The sequence below is a fragment of the Podarcis muralis genome, chromosome 1 (assembly GCF_964188315.1).
Source record: "Podarcis muralis chromosome 1, rPodMur119.hap1.1, whole genome shotgun sequence".
Taxonomy (NCBI): domain Eukaryota; kingdom Metazoa; phylum Chordata; class Lepidosauria; order Squamata; family Lacertidae; genus Podarcis; species Podarcis muralis.
Window position 1 is genome coordinate 132,162,594 of NC_135655.1, and position 21,251 is coordinate 132,183,844.

General features: G+C 45.6%; 1 protein-coding gene across 2 annotated transcripts in view; it reads left to right on the forward strand.

Annotated features, from left to right (window-relative positions):
- The window catches only part of COL6A2 (collagen type VI alpha 2 chain), a 43,309-nt gene that overhangs the window by 14,078 nt on the left and 7,980 nt on the right, over positions 1-21,251 (forward strand). For both annotated transcript variants that reach the window (XM_028703158.2, XM_028703148.2), the window contains exons 11-27: positions 666-719; positions 1,598-1,660; positions 3,558-3,620; positions 5,072-5,161; positions 6,449-6,511; positions 7,387-7,449; positions 7,847-7,909; positions 9,112-9,174; positions 10,058-10,108; positions 11,335-11,370; positions 12,152-12,214; positions 13,444-13,506; positions 14,768-14,803; positions 15,482-15,527; positions 16,492-16,644; positions 17,523-17,975; positions 18,953-18,991. In XM_028703158.2, coding sequence (XP_028558991.2) covers positions 666-719; positions 1,598-1,660; positions 3,558-3,620; positions 5,072-5,161; positions 6,449-6,511; positions 7,387-7,449; positions 7,847-7,909; positions 9,112-9,174; positions 10,058-10,108; positions 11,335-11,370; positions 12,152-12,214; positions 13,444-13,506; positions 14,768-14,803; positions 15,482-15,527; positions 16,492-16,644; positions 17,523-17,975; positions 18,953-18,991 — 1,462 coding nt within the window. The remainder of the gene's footprint in view (positions 1-665; positions 720-1,597; positions 1,661-3,557; positions 3,621-5,071; positions 5,162-6,448; positions 6,512-7,386; positions 7,450-7,846; positions 7,910-9,111; positions 9,175-10,057; positions 10,109-11,334; positions 11,371-12,151; positions 12,215-13,443; positions 13,507-14,767; positions 14,804-15,481; positions 15,528-16,491; positions 16,645-17,522; positions 17,976-18,952; positions 18,992-21,251) is intronic.

Here is a 21,251-nt window from a genome sequence, read left to right on the forward strand (position 1 = left end):
TCTGAGGGGGGCATGTGATAGGAACCCAAGACCTGCAAGATCCTATAGGTAAAGGGACCCCTGACCATTAGGTCCAGTCATGACCGACTCTGGGGTTGCGAAGCTCATCTCGCTTTATTGGCCGAGGGAGCCGGCGTACAGCTTCTGGGTCATGTGGCCAGCATGACTAAGCCACTTCTGGCGAACCAGAGCAGCGCACGGAAACACCGTTTACCTTCCCGCCGGAGCGGTACCTATTGATCTACTTGCACTTTGACGTGCTTTCGAACTGCTAGGTTGACAGGAGCAGGGACCAAGCAACGGGAGCTCATCCCGTCGCAGGGATTCGAACCGCCGACCTTCTGATCGGCAAGTCCTAGGCTCTGTGGTTTCAGACATGGCATTCTGGGATTCTGAGGGGGGCATGTGATAGGAACCCAAGACCTGCAAGATCCTAAGTTCCCTCAAAGCACCCCAAACAAGCTAGGCACATCCCATAGTAGCTAATTCCCTCCTGTTTCAGACAAAGGGGGAGAGAGAGAAATTGAAAGCCCCCTCCCACCCCCCCAGGGCTACATCTTGCCCGAGCCAGTGGATGTCTTTCCCCAGGAGAATGAAACATCTATAGAGTTTTCTCTACTGTTCACAGTCTCTCACTTCTATGTTTTTGCATGTGATCTTTCCAGGGCAAACTGGGGCGCATTGGACCTCCTGGCTGTAAGGGAGACCCAGGCAACAGGGTAAGAATGTTTTCTCATCTTGGCTTTGTGCATTCCAGCAGTGGGGTGTGGGGCTCAGTGTTTCTTGGAGCATGCTGCATAAAGTAACATGGCAGCTAACACACAAGTAACAAATATAAAATAAATAATGGTAATAAAAGGGCATTTTTTTACTGCCTTACCCCACATGTGCCCCACTTGGCAGACTTTCCTTCCTTCCAGGTTTCTAAGCAGAGGTTGGGTGGCCATCTGGCATGGATGATTTAACTGAGACTCCTGCATTGCAGGGGTTGGACTAGATGACCCTCGGGGTCCCCTCCGACTCTAAAGATTGTGTGATTCTGTATGACCACTTTGATCGGCAGAATTGGCACTACTACACGTGCCACATAATACTCATTTTGCAGATGTAAGCAATTGATCGTTTAGTGTGGCAACACCTGCACTTTGGTTTTGGCCCTTGCTAAAAACATTCTTGTTTAGACAGGTCAACCCAGATGCTTAGAAACGCTGAGGTGAATTTTAATCTGTTTTTGTATTTTAACCGAAAAACAGGGTTGTGAATTTTTCTTGAATCTGTTGTTTTATCTTTTTGTAAACCGCTTTGAGGGTTTTTTGGGGAGAGGTTAAAATCAAGTGGTGTATAAATTTTATGAAATAAACAAATGGAGGAAGACCTGTAGATCCTTTTTTAATTTGCATCTGAATGCATTCCTGGAGCTGACAGGGAGGTTCCCATGCAGGTGAGCATCAGGAAAGGAAGAGGTGGTTGCCTCTCTGTCAAAAGGTGGGCTGGCCTTTTATCTGGCATCACAGAGCCCATTGCTTTCCGTGTGCAAATGTCACCACAAGCCAGAGCTTTCAGAAAAGAAGCAGCTCACCTTTGCCTTTCTTCCTAGGGCCCTGATGGTTATCCTGGAGGTGCTGGAGATCAAGGGTTGCCTGGGGACCAAGGGATCAAGGTCTGTATCCTCAAAGTCACTCAATGCAGCAGTGACACAGACTCACTGAGAATAAGCTGAAGGTGTTGCAAGACAGGCAGCCCCTTGTGCCGCTGGGTCCAAAAGTGGACCCAATATGCAGCCAGGGCAATCGTGCTGTGCTATGAATATTTGGGGCTTCCCCCACTCCCTCTTTAAGCAGTACAACTCTGGGTCAGCCAGTTTGAAAAAGGCACTATTTCACATAACCCGTGGATCTTGCTCCCACAAGATGTGGTGACGACCACGGTCTTAGGTGGCTCTAAAGGGGGATTTGAAAAACCCCACCCCACCCCGGGAAGAGGTTTGTCAGTGGCTACCAGCCATGATAGTTGTGTGAAGCTTCTGCATTCAGGTGTGCCAGTCAGTGGCGTAGCATGGGGGGTGCAGGGGGGGCCGGCCACACCGGGCGCAACATCTGGGGGGGGTGCGCTCGCACTCGCAGCTCTCTAAAATCCACAGGTTAGGGGGCGCAAATTACTTGCCTTGCCCCGGGTGCTGACAACCTACGCTACGCCACTGGTGCCAGTCACAGCAAGCACACAGCAGAGGAGGTCTTCCCTGCAACATCTCTTTAGCCGAGAGCTGGACTAGGCAGATGAGCTTCGGACTAATCCAATGGACCTCGTCTTTATTTATTGAATCCTGGCTTTTTGGAACAGACACACCTTTTGTAAAAAAAAATAATAATAATAGTGCTGTTACAAAGCGTTTTGGCATTTCTGTGCAGAGTGTAAATGCTCAAAAAGGCTGCATTGATAATTATAACTGGTAGAAATTCATGCATTTGACTTCCAATTCTGATTTTCAATTGAAAATCCTGTTCTGTTACAGAATTGCTATCATTACTGCCAGTCTCTAGGTGTCATTGAAGACTAGAGCAGGCACCGGGGCATTCAGGCAGTGTTTCTCGTATGTGTGCGCGCAAACACACACACTGTTTTACACAAAAGAACAGAAACTCTGTAGGGGGAAACATACAGGTACAAAAGTACCAATGTTTTCTCCCTCAAGGCAAAAAATAAATAAATAGAGGAACCAGAGGAGTCATTGAGAAAATGCTGCAGGGAGAAAGCGTTTTTCAAAACAGCCAGTGGCCGAGGAAGGGGGGCGGTCCAACTTGGGTGCCATCTCTGAGGGGGGGTGACAAGAAGGCACCCCGCGGGAGGCTCACCCCACTGCTCCCGGGTGCCGCCACAGCCATGTGCAGAGGATCCCACCACTGCAGCCGCAAGTGGAGGATCTCAACACCGTCCATACAGTGCTAGAGTGGCGCCATCGGCAAACCTCCTGGCAGCGCATGTGTGGCGGCACAGGGCGGTTTGCCCTGCCCCTCGACACCCCGCACCGGGTGCTGGTTAGTCTTCCTTCGCCCCTGAAAACAGCTCCATGGTGTTCCTGATTCAACTCCTACCCCCCCCCCCATCTAAAATGTCAAAATGAAACAAAAACCACACACACAGCATAAAGGTGTGGTTTGGCCCTCAGAAGAAAATGACTCAGAAGTAGATGGTGTTGTGGGCAGATCAGCATGACAGCATTTAAAGTGCTACAAACGGATTGGAAGGCTTTATTAAAAATTGCCCAGGTATTTAATGTGGCTGTTTGGTGTGTTTCTAACATATATGCATAATTCTTGAACCCCTAAGAATGGAGCTGTGTAAAATATCAGCTATTTAGTGTCAATTGTCAAATACCAAACACTGAATATAAAGTAGCTGCCATCTATTTTGCACCAGAATTCCCCCAAAAATGGTTTGAGGGAAATTTCAGACTGCTTATACTGCTGCACATACAATTCAGTTTTGCCCTACGCGGATGTAGAGCTGGTGTGACTGTTTCTTACTACTTCTGTTTCTGCTTACTCCTTCTGTATCAGGGTGATCCTGGCCGTCCTGGTCGCAGCGGACCGCCTGGGTTGGCTGGAGAGAAAGGAAATCGGGTATGTACCCCTCAAATTTTAGACATGCTCTCAGGGGCAGATCTACTATGAAACGAATGATGCTTAAACTCCTGGAGGGGCCCCAGAAGCAATTTTAGTCCACATTGCTGGTAGACTCAATTTGAGTCACATGACTTAAATTGATTGCTTTTTTGTTGTATGTATTTCAACAATCCCAGAGTTTGAGAGTCAGTAGCACAGATCTTGTAAAAGTGTTGTGATCTGTTCTGGAAAAACCCACCAGTGGTGATCCCGTTGAAGAAGGTAACAGGGGTTACCCAGACCTCATTGCTGGTTGTGAAGGGACCAACATAACAGTTCAGGCTTCAGGGCCCCCCAAAATGTAGGTCCAAAATGTAGGTCCAGAAGTTACCCTGTTGTTATCATAGTTGTCAGAACAAGAATTGAGAAAATTGGCAGCATTGCATTAAACTCTCCATGCAGTGACCTGATTCTGTTCCATTTATAGCAACTGCAATATGCTAGGCGTTGAATAAGCTGAACTTGGCTAGTTCCACCCCCCACCCACCCCACACACACATGAACACATTTAAAAGGGCGTCAAATGTTAATGAACCCAAGCCTGGAAGAAGAGGAACGTTTTTGCTTGGCACCTAAAATGTATAATGAAGGCATCAGACTAACTTTCCTGGGGAGAGCATTCCACAGACGGGGAGCCATGGCAGAAAAAGGCCCGTCCTCATGTTGCCACCCTCCAGACCTCTTGTGGCACACGAGGAAGGTCCTCAGAGGATGATCACAGAGTCCAGATTATATGGGGAGAAGCAGTCCTTGAGGTATTGTGGTCCCAAGCCATTGAATGCTTTATAGGTCAAAACCAGCACATTGAATTGGGCCTGGAAACTAGTTGGTAGTCAATGCAGTTTGACCAGGAGCAGTGTAAGATGCTCAAACTGTCTTGTCCTAGTGAGCAGACTGGCATCCAAATTCTGCACCAGTTGAGGTTTCCAAAGCATCTTCATAGGCAGCCCTACATATAACATATGGCAGTAATCTAACCTTGAGGTTTTCAGAGCATAGGCAGCAGTAGTCAGGCTATCCTTGTCCAGATAGGGGTGTAGCTGGACCACCAGCTGAAGCTGATGGAAGGCACTCCGGGCCACTGAGGCCACCTGAGCCTCAAGTGACAACGAAGGATCCAGGAGGACCCCCAAGCTGTGCACCCACTCTTTCAGAGTGGTAACAGCAATGCAAGAAGCGGCCCAGCACTTCCACTGCTGACAGAGGTCATCATCGTACAGTGTGACCAGAGCAGTTTCTGTGCCAAAACTGGGCCTAAGATTATGATGGATCTCACCATCCTGCATAAGATGTGACTCTTTGTACTGTCTGTGCCCCATTATACGTAGGCTGTGCTCTGACACTGCCCTTCCTTGCCCTTTCCTTCTCCCCAAAGGTCTTCTAATGCTGTTTCCTTTTATTTTTCAAAGGGACCACAAGGCACCAATGGATCTCCTGGCACTCCTGGGACAAAGGGAGCCAAAGGTGGCCCTGGAACTATTGGACCCAAAGGAGAACCTGTAAGATTCTAACCCCACTTACTTCATCTGTCTGTCTGTCTATCTATCTATCTATCTATCTATCTATCTATCTATCTATCATCTATCTATCATCTATCTATCTATCTATCTATCTATCTATCATCTATCTCAATAGCAAGATTTCCATACAGGCAAGTATTCTAGGCTACTACTGCTTGACTACACTCCTAAATGCATCACCACAGATTTCAGTGACATCGGTTCCTACTCCTTCTTCCAGAGCAATATTAAAACTGGATTTGTTCACAATCAGCGGTTGAGATTCATGCCAGATCTGTGCATTCCAGTATGCAAGCAACCAAATGTCATCCAATAGGAAGTTGGATATGTGCTGACATTTCATTTGATTGTGCTTTTAACAGAGGGCATGATTCAGCCCACATAAAGCACTTTTAAGATGCTTTGGTTTCAGTTGGAGAGTTAAATTTAACCTGAAATTTCTCTCATTGAAATAATTGTGCTTTAGAAAGAGCTTAACTTTGGCTGGACCAGACACAAAGCTAGTATAGGAATTTATGTCTCCCCTTCCCACAAACCCCACACCCCACTTAATGGGATTATATTCACAATATTGAAAGCACTGTTTCTTGCTTTTACTTTCACCCACTCTTTATCTTTCTTGCAATAAGTGTCAATCCACACGTTGCACGGAACTATGTCCTTCAAGTTTGCAGAAGGAGATAGGGGAAGCCGAGAAAGGCTCCTCTCCTACTTGGTCCTTTTACAGCTCAAAGTCCTCCTCTCTAAGCCTATTTTTCACCTATGTATGGGAAGTAAGATACTGAGTCCCCATAGCATCCCCTGTGGATGAAAAGGCAGCTTGGGAAGGACTATTTTAAGCTAGAAAAGTAACAGAGGAGAAGTTACGCAGCCTTTCCTCACCTGATCACGCTTGGAGGAGCCCCCCGGGCTTGATTTGCAATTAAGCTTGAAGAGGTGAGCTATTTTGCCAGGTGACTCGAAAAATAGTTCAATTTCTCTGGGCCCATTCCAGGAACCGTTTTGCATCCCTAATGACATCTAGGGTGCAAGGTGGGGTCTGAATGCTACGGACGCTGCCCCGTCTCTGGCAAGAGCATTGCATAAAAGGGGGCGTCATGGCAATGGGAGAAGTGGGCCCCTCTTTCTAAAGAGGTTGGAGCCATCCTTCAGACACGCCTAGTTCTTTCAGCTCAAATAAGGCACAAGGAGTGTGCTGGAAGAGCATTTGCTCAAGATCAAAATCATTTTGTTTTGTTTGCTTTCATTGTTTCTTTTTTTTTCCAGGGCCGTCGTGGTGATCCTGGAACCAAGGGGGGACCTGGAGGTGCTGGACCCCCAGGCGGGAGAGTAAGTTCATCAGGTTTCCAAAGTAATGGAAGGAAATCCACCCCTAATTAACTGGGGGGTGGGGGCGGAGAGAGAGAGAGAGAGAGAGAGAGAGAGAGAGAGAGAGAGAGATTCTTTATTAATTTTGATTCTAGTCACAATGATTGTAAAATAAGCCTGCAAAACAACAAAAGCACATTTATTGTTTTCCATAGAATCATAGGATTGTGGAGTTGGAAGGGACCCCAAGGGTCATCTAGTCCAACCCCTTGCAATTTAAGGTTGTTGTTGCTTAATTTTTAAAACCAAGCTCTTGCACAAGACTGACTAAAGCTGACTAAACCCTGCTGTATCTGCTGTGTGATTAGCCTCCAAGAAGTAACCTTCCCCTGCATGCACTCTCTTGCAAGGTCTTGAGAGAGCAGCTCCAATTGGGTTGCCTAAGTTCAGATCTGCTTTCTTAAGATGGAGAGAGAGACACTCCACTGGTTCGCCCTCCTAGGAGGAGCACATGGCCACCCACTGAAACAGCACGCAGGTGACAAACCACCCATCCAAAGAAAAAATGCTAATGAGCATTGGCTTGCAGGTCCATAGCAGACTATCTGATTTTTCTGTGGGTAAATCCAGATTAAATGAAGAAAAACTCCAGGCTGGCATTTTGAGGAAATCATTGGTGGTGTGGATGATACAAACTTGTATGCATAAGTAGCACTCATTCCGTAACAGATTCCGCCTAAAAGCACCATAACCTCAAGCAGCAGGGAGATGGTGGTCATAGCTATAGCTACAGCTGCAGCTTCTGTGAGACTTCTTGTCACCAGAGAAGGTCTAGGAACTTGCTGAACTTGGACTGAACAGATTGGCTCTCTAACGCCTTGTTTCTTCTTTCACAGGGAGACCCTGGTTCTGAGGGCCAGAGAGGGCTACCAGGAGAAGTTGGAAACAAGGGAGGCAGGGTATGAAAGAATGACAAAATGGCAGAACATTTCCCCTCCATGCACAGGAGGCAGCAGGGGCTCCCCAAGCAGTTTATTTGAAAGCAGATTTGAAGATACTTGTCCATCAAGGACTTCACCACTGGTGTATGTTCACACTGATGAGATTGGAGTGCCAAGTTTGAATCCGGCAAAATGGGGCTCAAAATGATGTTGAGTGTTGAGCGCATCTTATGGGGGAGGGGGACATCCTCTGCTCCACTCCTGAGGACAGAAGCAAGAAAACAGTGGGGGAGGGAAAGAGTTGCCTCATCTCAGCTGCCAACTGTTAACTAATTAGATATTTCTTCCCTTGAACAGTCTGAAATGTTTACTTCATGCAAGGTCTGACTCTCCCTCTCATTTCTGTGTTTCACAGGGAGAGCGAGGAATGCCTGGCCCACGAGGTACTCAAGGTGGCGCGGGAGAACCAGGAAAGCCTGTAAGTTTCATTCACACACCTCTTCCACCTGTGGGCGTTGGCTTGCTCTCCATGCAGCTGGCAAGAGAAGCCCCGTCTACCCAGCGGCGTAGCGTGGGTTGTCAGCACCCGGGGCAAGGCAAGTAATTTGCGCACCCTAACCCGGGGCAAGGCAAGTAATTTGCGCCCCCTAACCTGCCGCCGCTGCCAGCTTCTTCTTGCTGCTGCCTGGGCTGGGGTATTTACGGTAAGGTAGCCACGGCGGCGGGTCCGTGTCAGGTGATCTGAGGCAAGTTGCTGCTGGCGCTGCCGCCCAAACGATGCCGCTTGCCCGGAGGAGGGCAGAAAGGCGAGGAAAATGCAACATGGCCCAGCAGCTGCAGCGGCGGCAGGGCTGTGAGGAGGGGACCGCAGCGAGCGCTGAGAGCCGCTGCCAGCTCGTCGGTTCCGCGAGACATGGGACTCTGCTACAGCCTGCGCCCGAGGCTCTTCGGCAACTCCGGAGGCGGCGAGCGCACCCCCCCCCAGATGTTGCGCCCGTTGCGGCCGGCCCCCCCTGCACCCCCCACGCTACGCCACTGCGTCTACCATCCGCCCCCAGCAGACATCCTCTTCATTGTGCATTAATGACGATTTGTGCTCACGGCAGTATTGGGGAGGTGATACACAATCTTACTTTCAGTACTGTTTGAGCCTTCATCATTTCCGATCAGTGCACGTCCCTTAACCTCCCGCTGAGATCCCGTAACTCCTTGTATCACAAATGTTCTACCTTATTTTTTGTCCTGCTTTCCTTGTGCTCCATAGCGCAGGAGTTCCCTGCCAAATGAGAGTAAAGCAAATGGGAAGCTTCACAGAAGAACTGATAAAGTAGAATGGAGTGCAGACAATCTAGTATAAATCTTCCATTGATGGACTATTATAGCATCAATGACATACCTGCAAAAAAAAATCCAGTCTGCGGAGGCTTTAGGAATATTTTGTCTCAGCTTTTCTGAGGTCACAGATTAATTCCGTGTCAATCAGGATTTAATATCAGAAACATTGTCCCCCATTTGTGTGTGAGCAAAAAGAGTTTCCTCTGAGACTTCCCTCCTGTCATACGGAATCATTGTCGTGTTGAAAATCACAACTGTAGTAGCATCTCTGCCCCTCGCACAGATCAGCAGCAGCACCCCACCCCCAAAAAATCACCATGTGCTTTATGCAACACTCTTTTGCAGGGCTCACGAGGGGATCCGGGTGATTCTGGTGTCAGGGGCGACCCCGGGGTGCCAGGTCCAAAGGTAAGCCATAGGTGTAACCTTGATCAACAGGACTGTGTTTACATTTGATATTGTAGTGTTGGTCTGATCCCACAGGCCTCATCACTGGCCTCTTTTAATGCTGGTAATTTTCTAGCCACAGAAAGTCTCTTTTTCCTTAAGCAGTCCAAGCTCCAGATTTTTTGTATCTGTAATTCAATGTATTAAAGGACTTGTTGCCATTATTGTTGGGGGATTCTTGCTCACTAAATTAGGAACTTGAGTTCTGCAGTGGCTCAGCGTGCATCTCAATGCGCATCTGCTTGCCGGACCTTTTAACCCCAAGACATAACATACTGTACTCCATAGGAAGGGAGATGTGGCTGGTGGAAGAAGATTGGAGAAAATTTTAAATTTATTTACAGAAGTATTATAAAATGTATGAATGCTGATGACATTGAAATGAAATGAAGGGGTTCTAGTAACAAGATAGATAAAAATTTGAAATTATAAATTTGGGATGTAAAATAAGTAAGGATAATGATATGAATTTGCTGAACGAATTGTTAAAAAGGGATACAAAAAAGGGAGACGTGAGGAAGTCAGGAAAATAAGTTAATCAAAGATAAGAAACCAGAAAAGAGTGATTTGTGTTCTATATTTCTGTGTGTGTATTGACCTTTTTTTTTTTTCTGTGATAGGTTAAATGTTTGTATTTTTGTATTGTGAAACCCTGTATTGTGATGCTTTATATTTTTTCCTGTGTTTTTATTGTTATACTTTGTGGTTATTTGTTTTTGTATTCCTAATCTTTTAAACTTAATAAAATATTATTATTATAAAAAAAAAGGAAGGGAGATGTGGCCATTTCTGCAAATATAGAATCTTTGAAGAATCATTCTCTCTTTTTAAAACCACGTTCTAGGGTGACAGAGGAAGACCTGGCTTTAACTACCCTGGTCCAAGAGGAGCTGCGGTATGTTTAGTTCACGTAAAGTATTCACACATTGAAATGCCTCAGTTGGAAAGGAAGCTTCACAAATTGCTATAGAAATTCTTCGTCTCCAGCCTCCTTCGGAGTAGGCCACTCGGCTCTGGCAAAAAGCCATTTGGGGCCGTGAGTTTAATGCTGTCATTTTCTAGACTTACTGAATGTTATTAAAATAGGGTTTCATTTTTAATATCATTCCAGAGATATGAATGGGGCTTGATGTTGTTATTTTAAACTGTTTTTAAGCTTTTAGGATTGGGCAAAATAAGGTGCTTGATATGGACAAATGAGCAAATAACTGAATTAAAAGTAAATATTATTTTCCTTACATGTTTGATGTACATCATCATTATGGTGAAAGCTACTCCAGAATCAGTTTGCTGTTTTAAGTGTCCTCTAGACATAGGAAACTATTAAAAATAAAAAAGAAAGAAAGAAAGAAAATGGTGAAATCTGAATCGAAACCTAGTTCTGCTTTAGTTATATTACACATTATTTAAAGCATACAATAGGAAGAGGGTATTTTTCTGAGTCCTTTAGATTATGCCAATGTACAGCAAAATATTGAAAAATACATCTTTGCAAGAGATCACTACAGTTTCATTTTTCATTTTGAACCCCTTGACACGTCTAAGAAATCTGGGAGCAAATCAGTCCTGATTTCCTTTTATTGGTGCTTTTTAATGCATATTCTAGATTATGACATGTAAAACACCTAGAGGATTTCTGTAGAGCAGGGTTTCTCCAGCTCTTTTTGGACTATAAATCCCATCATCTCTGACCGCTGGTCCTGCTAGCTAGGGATGATGGGAGTTGTAGTCCAAAAACAGCTGGAGACCCAAGTTTGGGAAACCCAGCTGTAGAGTAAGCAGTACATAAATTTTGTGAAATAAAATAAGTTAATAAAATATGCCTTGCCCTTAGTGAGGGTGCTCCACACCTCACTCTCTCAGGAGAAGGATAGACCATGTGGAGAAACAAGTCGTCCATTTCTGCCCAGTCCAGAATCAAGTGAGGTCACTTCAAGAGGCTGCTAATCAGATATTCTAAGAGCCCCTGTTTTCTGTTGGACCCACTGGAAAACTCCTGTGCTCAGCAACTCTAGATGCCTAGTTGGCCACAACTGTTATTTACTTTAGAATTTGTCCATCCTTGCTATGTCTGGCTAAGCCCATGAAACTGAAAGCTGACTGGCTCTTCTCTGTTTCCAGGGTGAGAAAGGTGAGAAGGGGCTTCCAGGACCAGAGGTACAGTATGATCACGTTTGCCACCTTATTCTGCCAACAAAGCTAGTGATCCTGCTCTTTCTTTGAAATGCTTATGAGGATATGGAGGGCCACTTCTCAGGCTGTGTCCACACAGAAGCTGTTGTGTGGCTTGTTTTTCATTTCGGTGGAACACCAAAGCACAAGTGAGCCAGAAAACCACACACTCGTTGTGCTCTGTCCAATTAAATAATTCTCAAGTGGCTCAGTGCTGTGACTCCTGGTGCCATTATGAAGTTCTATCTTGGAAGAAGAACGGAATCTGTTCCAGAAGTCCGTTCGACTTCCAAAACTTTAGAAAACCAAATCACGGCTTCTGATTAGTTGCAGGAAGCTCCTGCAGCCAATCAGAAACTGTGGAAGCCCTGTTGGACGTTTGGGATGCAAAAGAACAATTGCAAACCGGAACAGTCACTTCCGGGTTTGCGGCGTTCGGGAATCAAAACGTACAAGTTCCAGGGCGTTCGACAACCAAGGTACGACTGTATACAGTACAAGGCTTAACTAGTGTTGACGTGGATTATTTTCTCTATACAGCCAGGCTTACTGCTATTTTGTCTGTGAAAAAATGCATTCTGCGCTCAGGTCCTTTTCCTCGGTGCTTCCAGCTTAGCTCTAAGCCTTCAAGCATCAGCACAGAGAACTGCTTTAAAGGAATAATAGAAGTGCCCTTAAATGAATAATAAAAGATAAATGGGGGGTTGAAAAGGGGGGCAGTAGAGAAAAGAAAAATCTTTATTCTTCTAACATTTTTTTGGAACAGGGTGCAAGAGGTGACTTTGGACTAAAAGGCCCTCCAGGAAGCAAAGGAGAACGAGGTGAACCTGTAAGTAGACTCCTATTACTAACAAATGTGTGGAACATAAATGTGGATTTGCTGGACACAAAAGATATTGGAGCTAAATTTCAATTTGTGTTGCCTTTCAGTTGTCAGGGTTTGGGGTGATAAGTCTAGGAGACAATGGGATAATGCCTGTCTTTCGTAAACTTTGAGCTCCCTGATAAATTTTAAATTATACTCTAGAACCACCTAAGCTTAGGCCAGCTGAATGTAGGACGCCACACTTCTAAACAGCTGGTGCTGGGTAGACATCTTTAAATGCCAATGAACATAGCCCCCTTCAGTTGTTCAGAAGACGGCACAAACGGCATAGGGGCACACGAGCAGCCCCTGCCCACAAAAGTCTCTTTGGAGATTCTAATCGTGCTGAGCTGAATGCAGTTTAAATTCTCCCTTTGATCCAGAACCTGATTACTAGTGGCCTGGAAAAGTCTCGCCATGTTCTGCTGCACACAGCATGAAACCCCCTGCAGACCTTTCTGCTCAGTGCACAAAAGGCAGGCAGGGCCGGCACATCCATCTGCACACAGTTTGAGCCTCACATGTTCTTCTGAACGTTCATGTGTCTGTGAATGCGGATAGTACTATATTTCCCAGACCTGTTTACACTGATGTCTGTAGATGAATGTGTGCAGGTTTGATCTCTACATCTTTGTTGCGAGAAATTCTGGTGTCCATTGGTGTTTCCCATACTGGTGATCCCTGATGCTGCATAAATTCTCTCAATCACGTGGCTAAACAAATGTGGAGGCCCCTGCCCTATCTAGCTAGCCCCTGGGTTTGTCCTCTGTGGAGAGGAAGAAGGGTTCAGGTTTCTCAGTCTGTGTATCTGGTAATTTCCACCTGCTTTTCAGGTTGCTGATGTCTATTAAAAAATAGGATGTGATAGGCTGGAGACAGGCAATACTCAAGCTGGGTTGAAACTGGTTTGAGAGAAGTTTTGCTTCTCATAGCAGAGAGGAAGGAAACATATATTTTTCACAATTGTCAATGAGGATAAAAGTACTAAGAATAAGTAAACACTTTGTGTGCTATAGAAATTATTGGTAAAAAAAATATTATTTGAGACATTGTAATGGGTAGATAGGATGGGTAAGCAAATAGAGGTTCTCCTGGTCTCTAGGACACTGAATTCATGTTAATTGAAATACTTTTTTCCCATTCGTGTTGCTGAACTTATAAGCATGCATTCCTTTCCCTCTCTCTTTTTCTAGGCTGACCCTGGCCCACCCGGTGAACCTGGACCCAGAGGACCTCCGGGTGAAGGAGGCCCTGAGGTACTGCAGCTGTGTGTTGCCTTGGGCCCTAGATCTTGCCAGCTCCTTCCTTTGATATTCTGGAGCTGGATCACAGGACCCTGGGCAGTTCTTTGTTGCACAACAGGAGCAGCCACCAGACACACACAAAATGAAATGAACAACCTGAGCCTGCTGAATACAGCTTTCCATTATAAGGAAGAGAAAACAGATATGTCTTGAATTCAGAATTTTGATTAAAAAAAAATATATATGTATCCTTGATGAGTACTGCCAACCTAGCAGTTCGAAAGCACGTCAAAAGTGCAAGTAGATAAATAGGTACCACTCCAGCGGGAAGGTAAACTGCGTTTCCGTGCGCTGCTCTGGTTCGCCAGAAGCGGCTTAGTGATGCTAGCCGCATGACCCGGAAGCAGTATGCCGGCTCCCTCGGCCAGTAAAGCGAGATGAGCGCCGCAACCCCAGAGTCGGCCACGACTGGACCTAACGGTCAGAGGTCCCTTTACCTTTATCCTTGATGAGCATTCTGAATCTGAATTCAGTGGTCAGCTCACCTCAAAAGGGATTTTGTGGAGTTGGGAAAGTTTCAGAAAGGGGAAAGCAAAGTGATCCAGGGGGTGGAGCAACTCCCCTAGGAAGAAAGGTGGCAGCGTTTGGGCCTCTTTAGTTTGAGAGAAAATGCAAGCAAGAGGAAGCATGATAGAAGTTTATAAAATCCAGCATGCCATAGAGAAAGGGAATGCCAATCCCTCTCTCATAACAGCCAACAAAGCTGAATGTTGGAGGGTGAAGGACAGGCAAAAGGAACTCTTTCTTCAGACAGCAGAGTTAAGTTATGGATAGTGATAGCAACTTAAGGCTCATCCACTTTTCCACTTATGGCTCATCCCCCCCCCCCCGCCCCCGCCCAGTTGCTCTTGAGCTGCCAGTTCTCCCAGAATGACTTGCGTAAAAGCAGTACAAAGATTCACAAATGATTAAAATGGTAAAAATGGTCTGTAGGTAGCCTATTTAAAACAGTAGTGATGATGATGATGATGACGTTATTTCACCCCTGTGGCCGCTGCTTGTCTTCCTCAGCAGGCAATTGGTTCTGAGGCCTCTGTGAGGGAAGAAGGAACTTGGTCTCCAGCTGTGGGAAATGGTGTGCCCTGTAAATTCTCCTTTCCCTGCTCCTGTGGCCAAGTCAAGCCCAGTAGTATGGATGGAGCATAGCTGAATGTGCGTAAGAGAGAGAGAGAGATGAAACATCCCTGAAGTCTTCTTCTCCGTTTTTTTATAGGGTGGCCCTGGCCCTGCTGGAGATCCTGGCCTGACTGTAAGTGGAGAGAAAAACCTATATTTATTCTTCCACCTGTGGAGCGGGATACCTATCTAGTGTCAGTTCCAGTTTACTGTGGAATATAGCAAGAACATTCAAATGGTTGCTTCCCACTATGTGGAAGATATTCCTGATGAAATCTGCAGCAATGTCCTAAGGGAGAAAAACTTGTGTATTATTCAGTCAAGTTTTCACAATGACAAGATAATAATAGTAGTAATAATAATAATAATAATAATAATAATAATAATAATAATAATAATAATTTATTATTTGTACCCCGCCCACTCTGGGCGGCTTCCATAGAAACCAAAAATACACTAAAATATCACAGATTAAAAACTTCCCTGAACAGGGCTGCCTTAAGATGTCTTCTGAATGTCAGGTAGTTATTTATCGCTTTGACATCTGATGGGAGGGCGTTCCACAGGGCGGGCGCCACTACCGAGAAGGCCCTCTGCCTGGTTCCCTGTAGCTTTGCTTCTCGCAATGAGGGAACCGCCAGAAGGCCCTCGGCGCTGGACCTCAGCATCCGGGCAGAACAATGGGGGTGGAGACTAGCAGAATCATAACTCAAACTTTGCTGACTGATTTCCTACCATGCCGTCAAACAATTTAGGACCTTACATTCAGAGCACCTCTTTACTTATTTTCTTTCTTTCTTTTTCTTGATAGGACTGTGATGTGATGGCATACATCAGAGAGACCTGTGGCTGTTGTGGTTGGTTCAGAGTCTTCTCCTTCTGGACTTATAAGAATAATTAGTTTGCATAATCTTGCTTTAGAGTAGGCTGCCTCTCCTAGGGGGATGCATTTTATTCCCAACCAAAGATCACAGTCATGCAGTGATTTCCCTCTGTCCTTCTGTGGGAGCCTTGCTTGGTCAGAGACTAAATAGGTTTCATGAGATCGGCAGAGACATCTTACTGTGCCTTCGGTACTCCCAAGAAATGTTTAATCACATATAAGAAAAGGAAATACTGTCTCTAGAAGTTGAGAAAGAGGGGAATTTGTACAGAGAGAGAGAGTTAATGTTGCACCATGCTTTGGGTTTGGGATGCGATGCCTCAAGCATGCCTCGTACACTCCATGATTTAAAAGTACTTGGTGCTTTATCATAGAATTTTAGATGTGGTGGTATGGTAGAACATACGTCCTTCGGACTCAGGCCCACCATCTTGTGAATATGTAAAAATGCCCATTCCTCATTTAAACTTCTAAATCACAGCAAAGGATAAATTTGGGTTACATGGGGTTGCACTTACAAGAAGGCTTGAAGAATAGGTGTTTCGTATGTAGACCTGTCAGCTGCGATGGCACCACTGCATTTTCCCAGGCCAAGGCTCCTGGCTTCCAGTGCTGCCCAGATACAGAAACCAGGCTGGGAGCAACCCCTTTGGTACTGTTCCTCTGTATCTACTGCTGATCCTGGAGGAGCTGGAGGAGGATCCTGCAAGAGCTGGAAATAGCCGTACCGTGTCCTGCCTGTCTCTAGGAAAGAACACTGCAGTCACTGGGAAACACAAGGAAGGACTGTTAATAGCCTGCTTGTTGTCTCTCAGATACTTGGCTTTATAACACAGCATGCCATCTGTTCCAGGGTCCTCCAGGTTGGTGCCGTGGTCGGCTGGTTTTATGGTGTTTGGATGCAAAGCTTCTGACTGCTCTGTCTCTGCTTTCCATAGACTGTGAGAAGCGGTGTGGCCCCTTGGACTTAGTCTTTGTTATAGACAGCTCAGAAAGTATTGGCTACACCAATTTCACCCTGGAGAAGAACTTTGTCATAAATGTGGTGAGCAGACTGGGTTCCATAGCCAAGGATCCAAAATCTGAGACAGGTTAGTGGTATGGCTGAGAATCTGATTTTTTTGCTGAACATTAGATGTGTTGATGAGATGCCTACCCAGTAACCCAATATTGGGAACTAAAATGTCTCTTGGTTTCTAGAAGTCTTCCATTTGCCTTGATCATGTTGAGCGTGTGTTGTGTGTGCCATCTAACTGCGCTTGCCACCAACTCCTGGCTCCCTTCCTTCCCTCACTGGGCCATGTGGCAAGTGCAGAAGCCTGGGGGAAAAGGCATGTGCAAAGAACAGAGAAGAGAATCACGGCAGGAATCTCTCTGCTGTTTCTTTTCTTCTCCAAATAGCAGCACAAACGAGAGAAATCCATGGTTCTAGGTGTGTCAGAAGGTCTAATGGCAGAGCTGGGACTTAACTCTTTTGTGGAGAAGATCAGACACACAGGAGAGACTCTTCTTGTTTCTTACCTGTTCCAAATTGCAGTGCGAACAATAGCATGGGCAGCCATCCTTACTGGGCCACGTCCCCCTTGGAGGACCCTAGCGAAAGGACTTGTGGACATCCAGCTTTAACTTTGTGTCCTGCAAGTGCTGCATTCGTCACAGGAAAGCTTGTGTGTGCGTAGAAATGCCTTTGATTAGAACTGCTTTGAGTGCCACACTCTCTGGAAGTGTTTGAGACATGGCAGAAGAGAACAGGCACCTGTATTCCTTACATAAGTCTGTACTACATCTGGGCAGCTTTTTCTTAACTGTTCCCCTAAATGAAAAGGATTTTAAACCACTAGCCCAAGATACAGAGCCTTTGGTTTTCAGAAGGCTCTCTGGCTGCAGGGTAATGTGATGTCTGCCTTAAGGGGAAATGAGGTCTCTCTTGGTTCAGGGAGGTGGAACTGATGGTTTCTTTCTCTGCCAGGCGCCCGTGTTGGGGTGGTGCAGTACAGCCACGAAGGGACATTCGAAGCCATCCAGCTGAACGATGACCGCATTGACTCCCTCTCCAGTTTCAAAGAGGCCGTGAAGAAGCTGGAGTGGATTGCAGGGGGCACGTGGACCCCCTCTGCACTTCAGTTCGCCTACAACACCCTCATCAAGGAGAGCCGGAGAGACAAGGCCCGGGTGTTTGCGGTGGTGATTACAGATGGGCGCCACGATCCCCGGGATAGCGAGTCCAACTTACCGGCTCTCTGCAGCAAGGGGGTCACTGTCCATGCCATTGGGATTGGTGACATGTTCAACAAGAAGGAGGAAGACGAGACCCTGAGCTCGATTGCGTGTGATGACGACAAGAGAGTTCAGAGAATGAAGTTGTTTTCGGAGCTAGTGGCTGATGAGTTCATCGACAGCATGGAGCATGAACTTTGTCCAGGTCTGTCAGTCCTGCCCCCGCTGAGGATGGAACGAAGTAGTGGGAATGTGATCCTAACTCCCTCAGCTTTTGCTTTGAGGTTTATGGTCACAGCCTCTCCAATTTAAAGCAGCCTCTATCTATCTATCTATCTATCTATCTATCTATCTATCTATCTATCTCTATCTCTCTCTCTCTGTCCTGGCACTATATGTTCAAAGTGGGCCCTAATGGGCTACATCAAAGCCAATAGCAGGCTACATTACATCATTCTGATGGGATCTAGGGCCCATCCTTTCCCAAGGGGTGTCAGACTGGTCACAACATGTTTCAAAAAGGAATAAAACTGAAAAGTAAAAAAACAAATAAATTGTGTACAACTGTATTGGGAGAAATCCACACAATCCCAGTATTATTAATACTGTATATCCCAGACTAATTCCACATCACTTCCCAGTGCCAACTAAAACTCATCCTGAAAATAACAGTGCAGCCCTGATCCAAGCCAGTCCTGCTGATCTTGTACAGTCACCATATTTTGAGCCAACTAGAAACCTCTGAATAAATTTCAAAGCCGGACTGTTGGAGGACACATCATAGGAGTCAAACGTGGAGAGTCTGTCGGCATATTTGCCAGTCCCCAGGTATTCAACTGGAGGCCACTAACATGCCCTGGTAGCCTCTTGGTTGAGACTGAAATCCTAGATCTATAGGATTTACTTCCAAGTGTAAGGCCCTCTTTTTACCTCCAGTGGTTGGGGAAACTGCCCCATAGGTGGTGCTGAACCCTGTGCTCTTGGGAACCTGCTGGATGCAGCCCGTGGGACTGACTCTGTTTCCTTCTCAAGCGCATTTGTGTCCTTGAGCTCTTGCTCGTCTGGATAGAGAGGGGCATGGGAGGCTGGGTTGCAGAAACCTCTGACTTCTGTGTGCCTGACCATTATTAGAGCAATAGTGTTCTGCATGGTTTCAATCGAACATTTTCATTCTTATTTCAGATCCTCAGATTGTCTGCCCTGAACTGCCCTGCCAAACAGGTAAAAGCATTTGTCATTGTGTCCCTGCCACCCCCTCCCTGTTCACTGTATCACTTGATTTGGAGAAATAATGGAAAGTTCTAGTCCAGGAAACAGAAGGTGGGGGAGGGAGAGCTTCTGTTGACCAGAATGTCAATACGTCTCCTTTTCAACATTATTCCATTATACTTAATCATCTAGATCTCCAAGTAAATGTATTTTTGCATTACAGCTAGTTTACATCCTGGGAATAGCCATTTACGCCTTGAGAATGTGTGCCAATATTGTGGCCATGAAACAGTCTGTAAGAGGATAGAAACACTCCATTTGTGGGGATTTCTGCTCCAGTCCTCCAGCCAGACAACAAGTAGACAGGTTTATGACAGGAAGAATGTGAAATGCTCCACATTTGCAGAGTCGTGAGGAAGACCAGTTTTAGTGAGCAAGGCCATATGTGTGATGAGCTTGGGATAAAACCTCATAGTGTGGTGGACATTCATGCTAAGTAGGCACTGCTGGCCTGAAGGTTTAGGACAAAACCAAATGCTCTTTGAGCTTTGCTTCTGAAGTCCAGAGAGCACAACCCTTTAAATCTGGAACAGAGGGATATGTTCAGCACTGCGCAGTCAAGGCTTGTCAGAAGCTGATCCTAGCCCACAAATGAACAACAGGCAAGACCCTTTCTATAAATGACAGAGAATAGAGGAACCAGATCAGGGCAAAGGCCTGCTTAAGTTAAAAGAGATAAAGGGAATTGATCAATGCGTAGTATTTCTAGTGCTGTTCTGTAAGTCCTACTATTATTTAGATTTGGTTGCAGTTTTCATTAGTGTGGGGTTTCTGTTCTTGGCCCCGCTCGTGTCAGTGGACCCCCCCATTCTGTCCTTTTCTGCAGACGTTGGCAATTGTGCATCAATGGGGCAGGCCTAAAATGGTTGCCGCCTGTATATTGATAAAAATAGAGCTTTTAATGGTATAGCTTACGCTTGCTCTGTGTGGTTTGATGGAAGGACCTTCTCCCATAATGCATGTTGCATTTTTTTGTTCTTAGTAGCTCTATAAATTGAGTGGAAAGGAAGGAAGGAATGAGTGCGGAAGAAAGTTAAACTCATAGAACATAGAACAGGTAGTGTTCACCGCAGTGATATGTGCAGCCTCTTCCGATCAGGCCTCAGCTTCAGAGCAGGTTTGCTTTCAGTTTCTCAGCTGCGTGAATTCATTGGAACCAAACTTCATGGACAAATTGTTGAGGAGTCTCTGTCTGTCAGGAGCCATGTTTCTGGGCACAGGTCTGGCTTTAAAGTTCTGTGTCCAAGCAGGTCTTTTCTGTCCCTGCATTTTCCCCAGGAAAACCTGTTTTTTAACCATTGAATTGGAGCAACAGCAATCAGGTTTTCTGCAGATTGCCACTTGCTCTGATTCAGTGGTAAAATGTGGCTTTTCCCAGGGAAAGTGGCGGAACAAAACAAGCCACTCCATTCTTTCCGTAAGGTTGAAGCATGTAGAAGAGGTTTTTTTCATCACAGTATTTCATTTTTTCTATTTATTAAATTTGTATACCACCCATTATCCATAGAAATACACAATAAAAAGTATGATTTGAGAATGTCTTGAGTAAGTATCCTATATAAAAATAATGACTTATTTAATCATTCCAAAATCCATAGTAGGGATTTTGTTAGGCCAATCATATTGTTCCAAATAATTGGTTCAGATGGCAAACAAATGAGAGTGAGGACTTGGCTGGTGTTGAAACCATCCAGTCTGTACCTGGTAATTATCTGAAGATGGAAGATGGGAGGAGGCAGCAGGCCTCCAAAGGAGACTGTGATGGGTATTGTGCAGGTTTTAGTTTATGTGAAAGCTGTTTTTTGCATTATCAGGGGAGATGAATCAGCCATTGTATGTTTCTTTGTCCTGAAATGCCTTACCTGAAACCTGCACAGAACCTACAAGAGTTTTATACCTCCTCCCACATCCCATCTTAAGACTCTTGTCAGATGCGGACTGAATGGCTCCCGCACTGTTTTCTAATATTTTCGTTTGCCAGTCTCTGATATGGATTTTGGAGTGGCTATGGTTCAGGAAGGAGAAGGCTAAGGAATGACACCCTCTTCACTTGTCAAATGTGGGTTCACTCTTGATTAGCTTTAACATTGGGTTTATTTAATTAAAGTGAATTGCATTTTCATCCTTCTTGTTTTCCTGTTGTAACTCTGTCAATGAACTTGTTTGATGCAGTAGGATCCTTTTCCATTGCTTCTTGTGCATCTGGCACTGG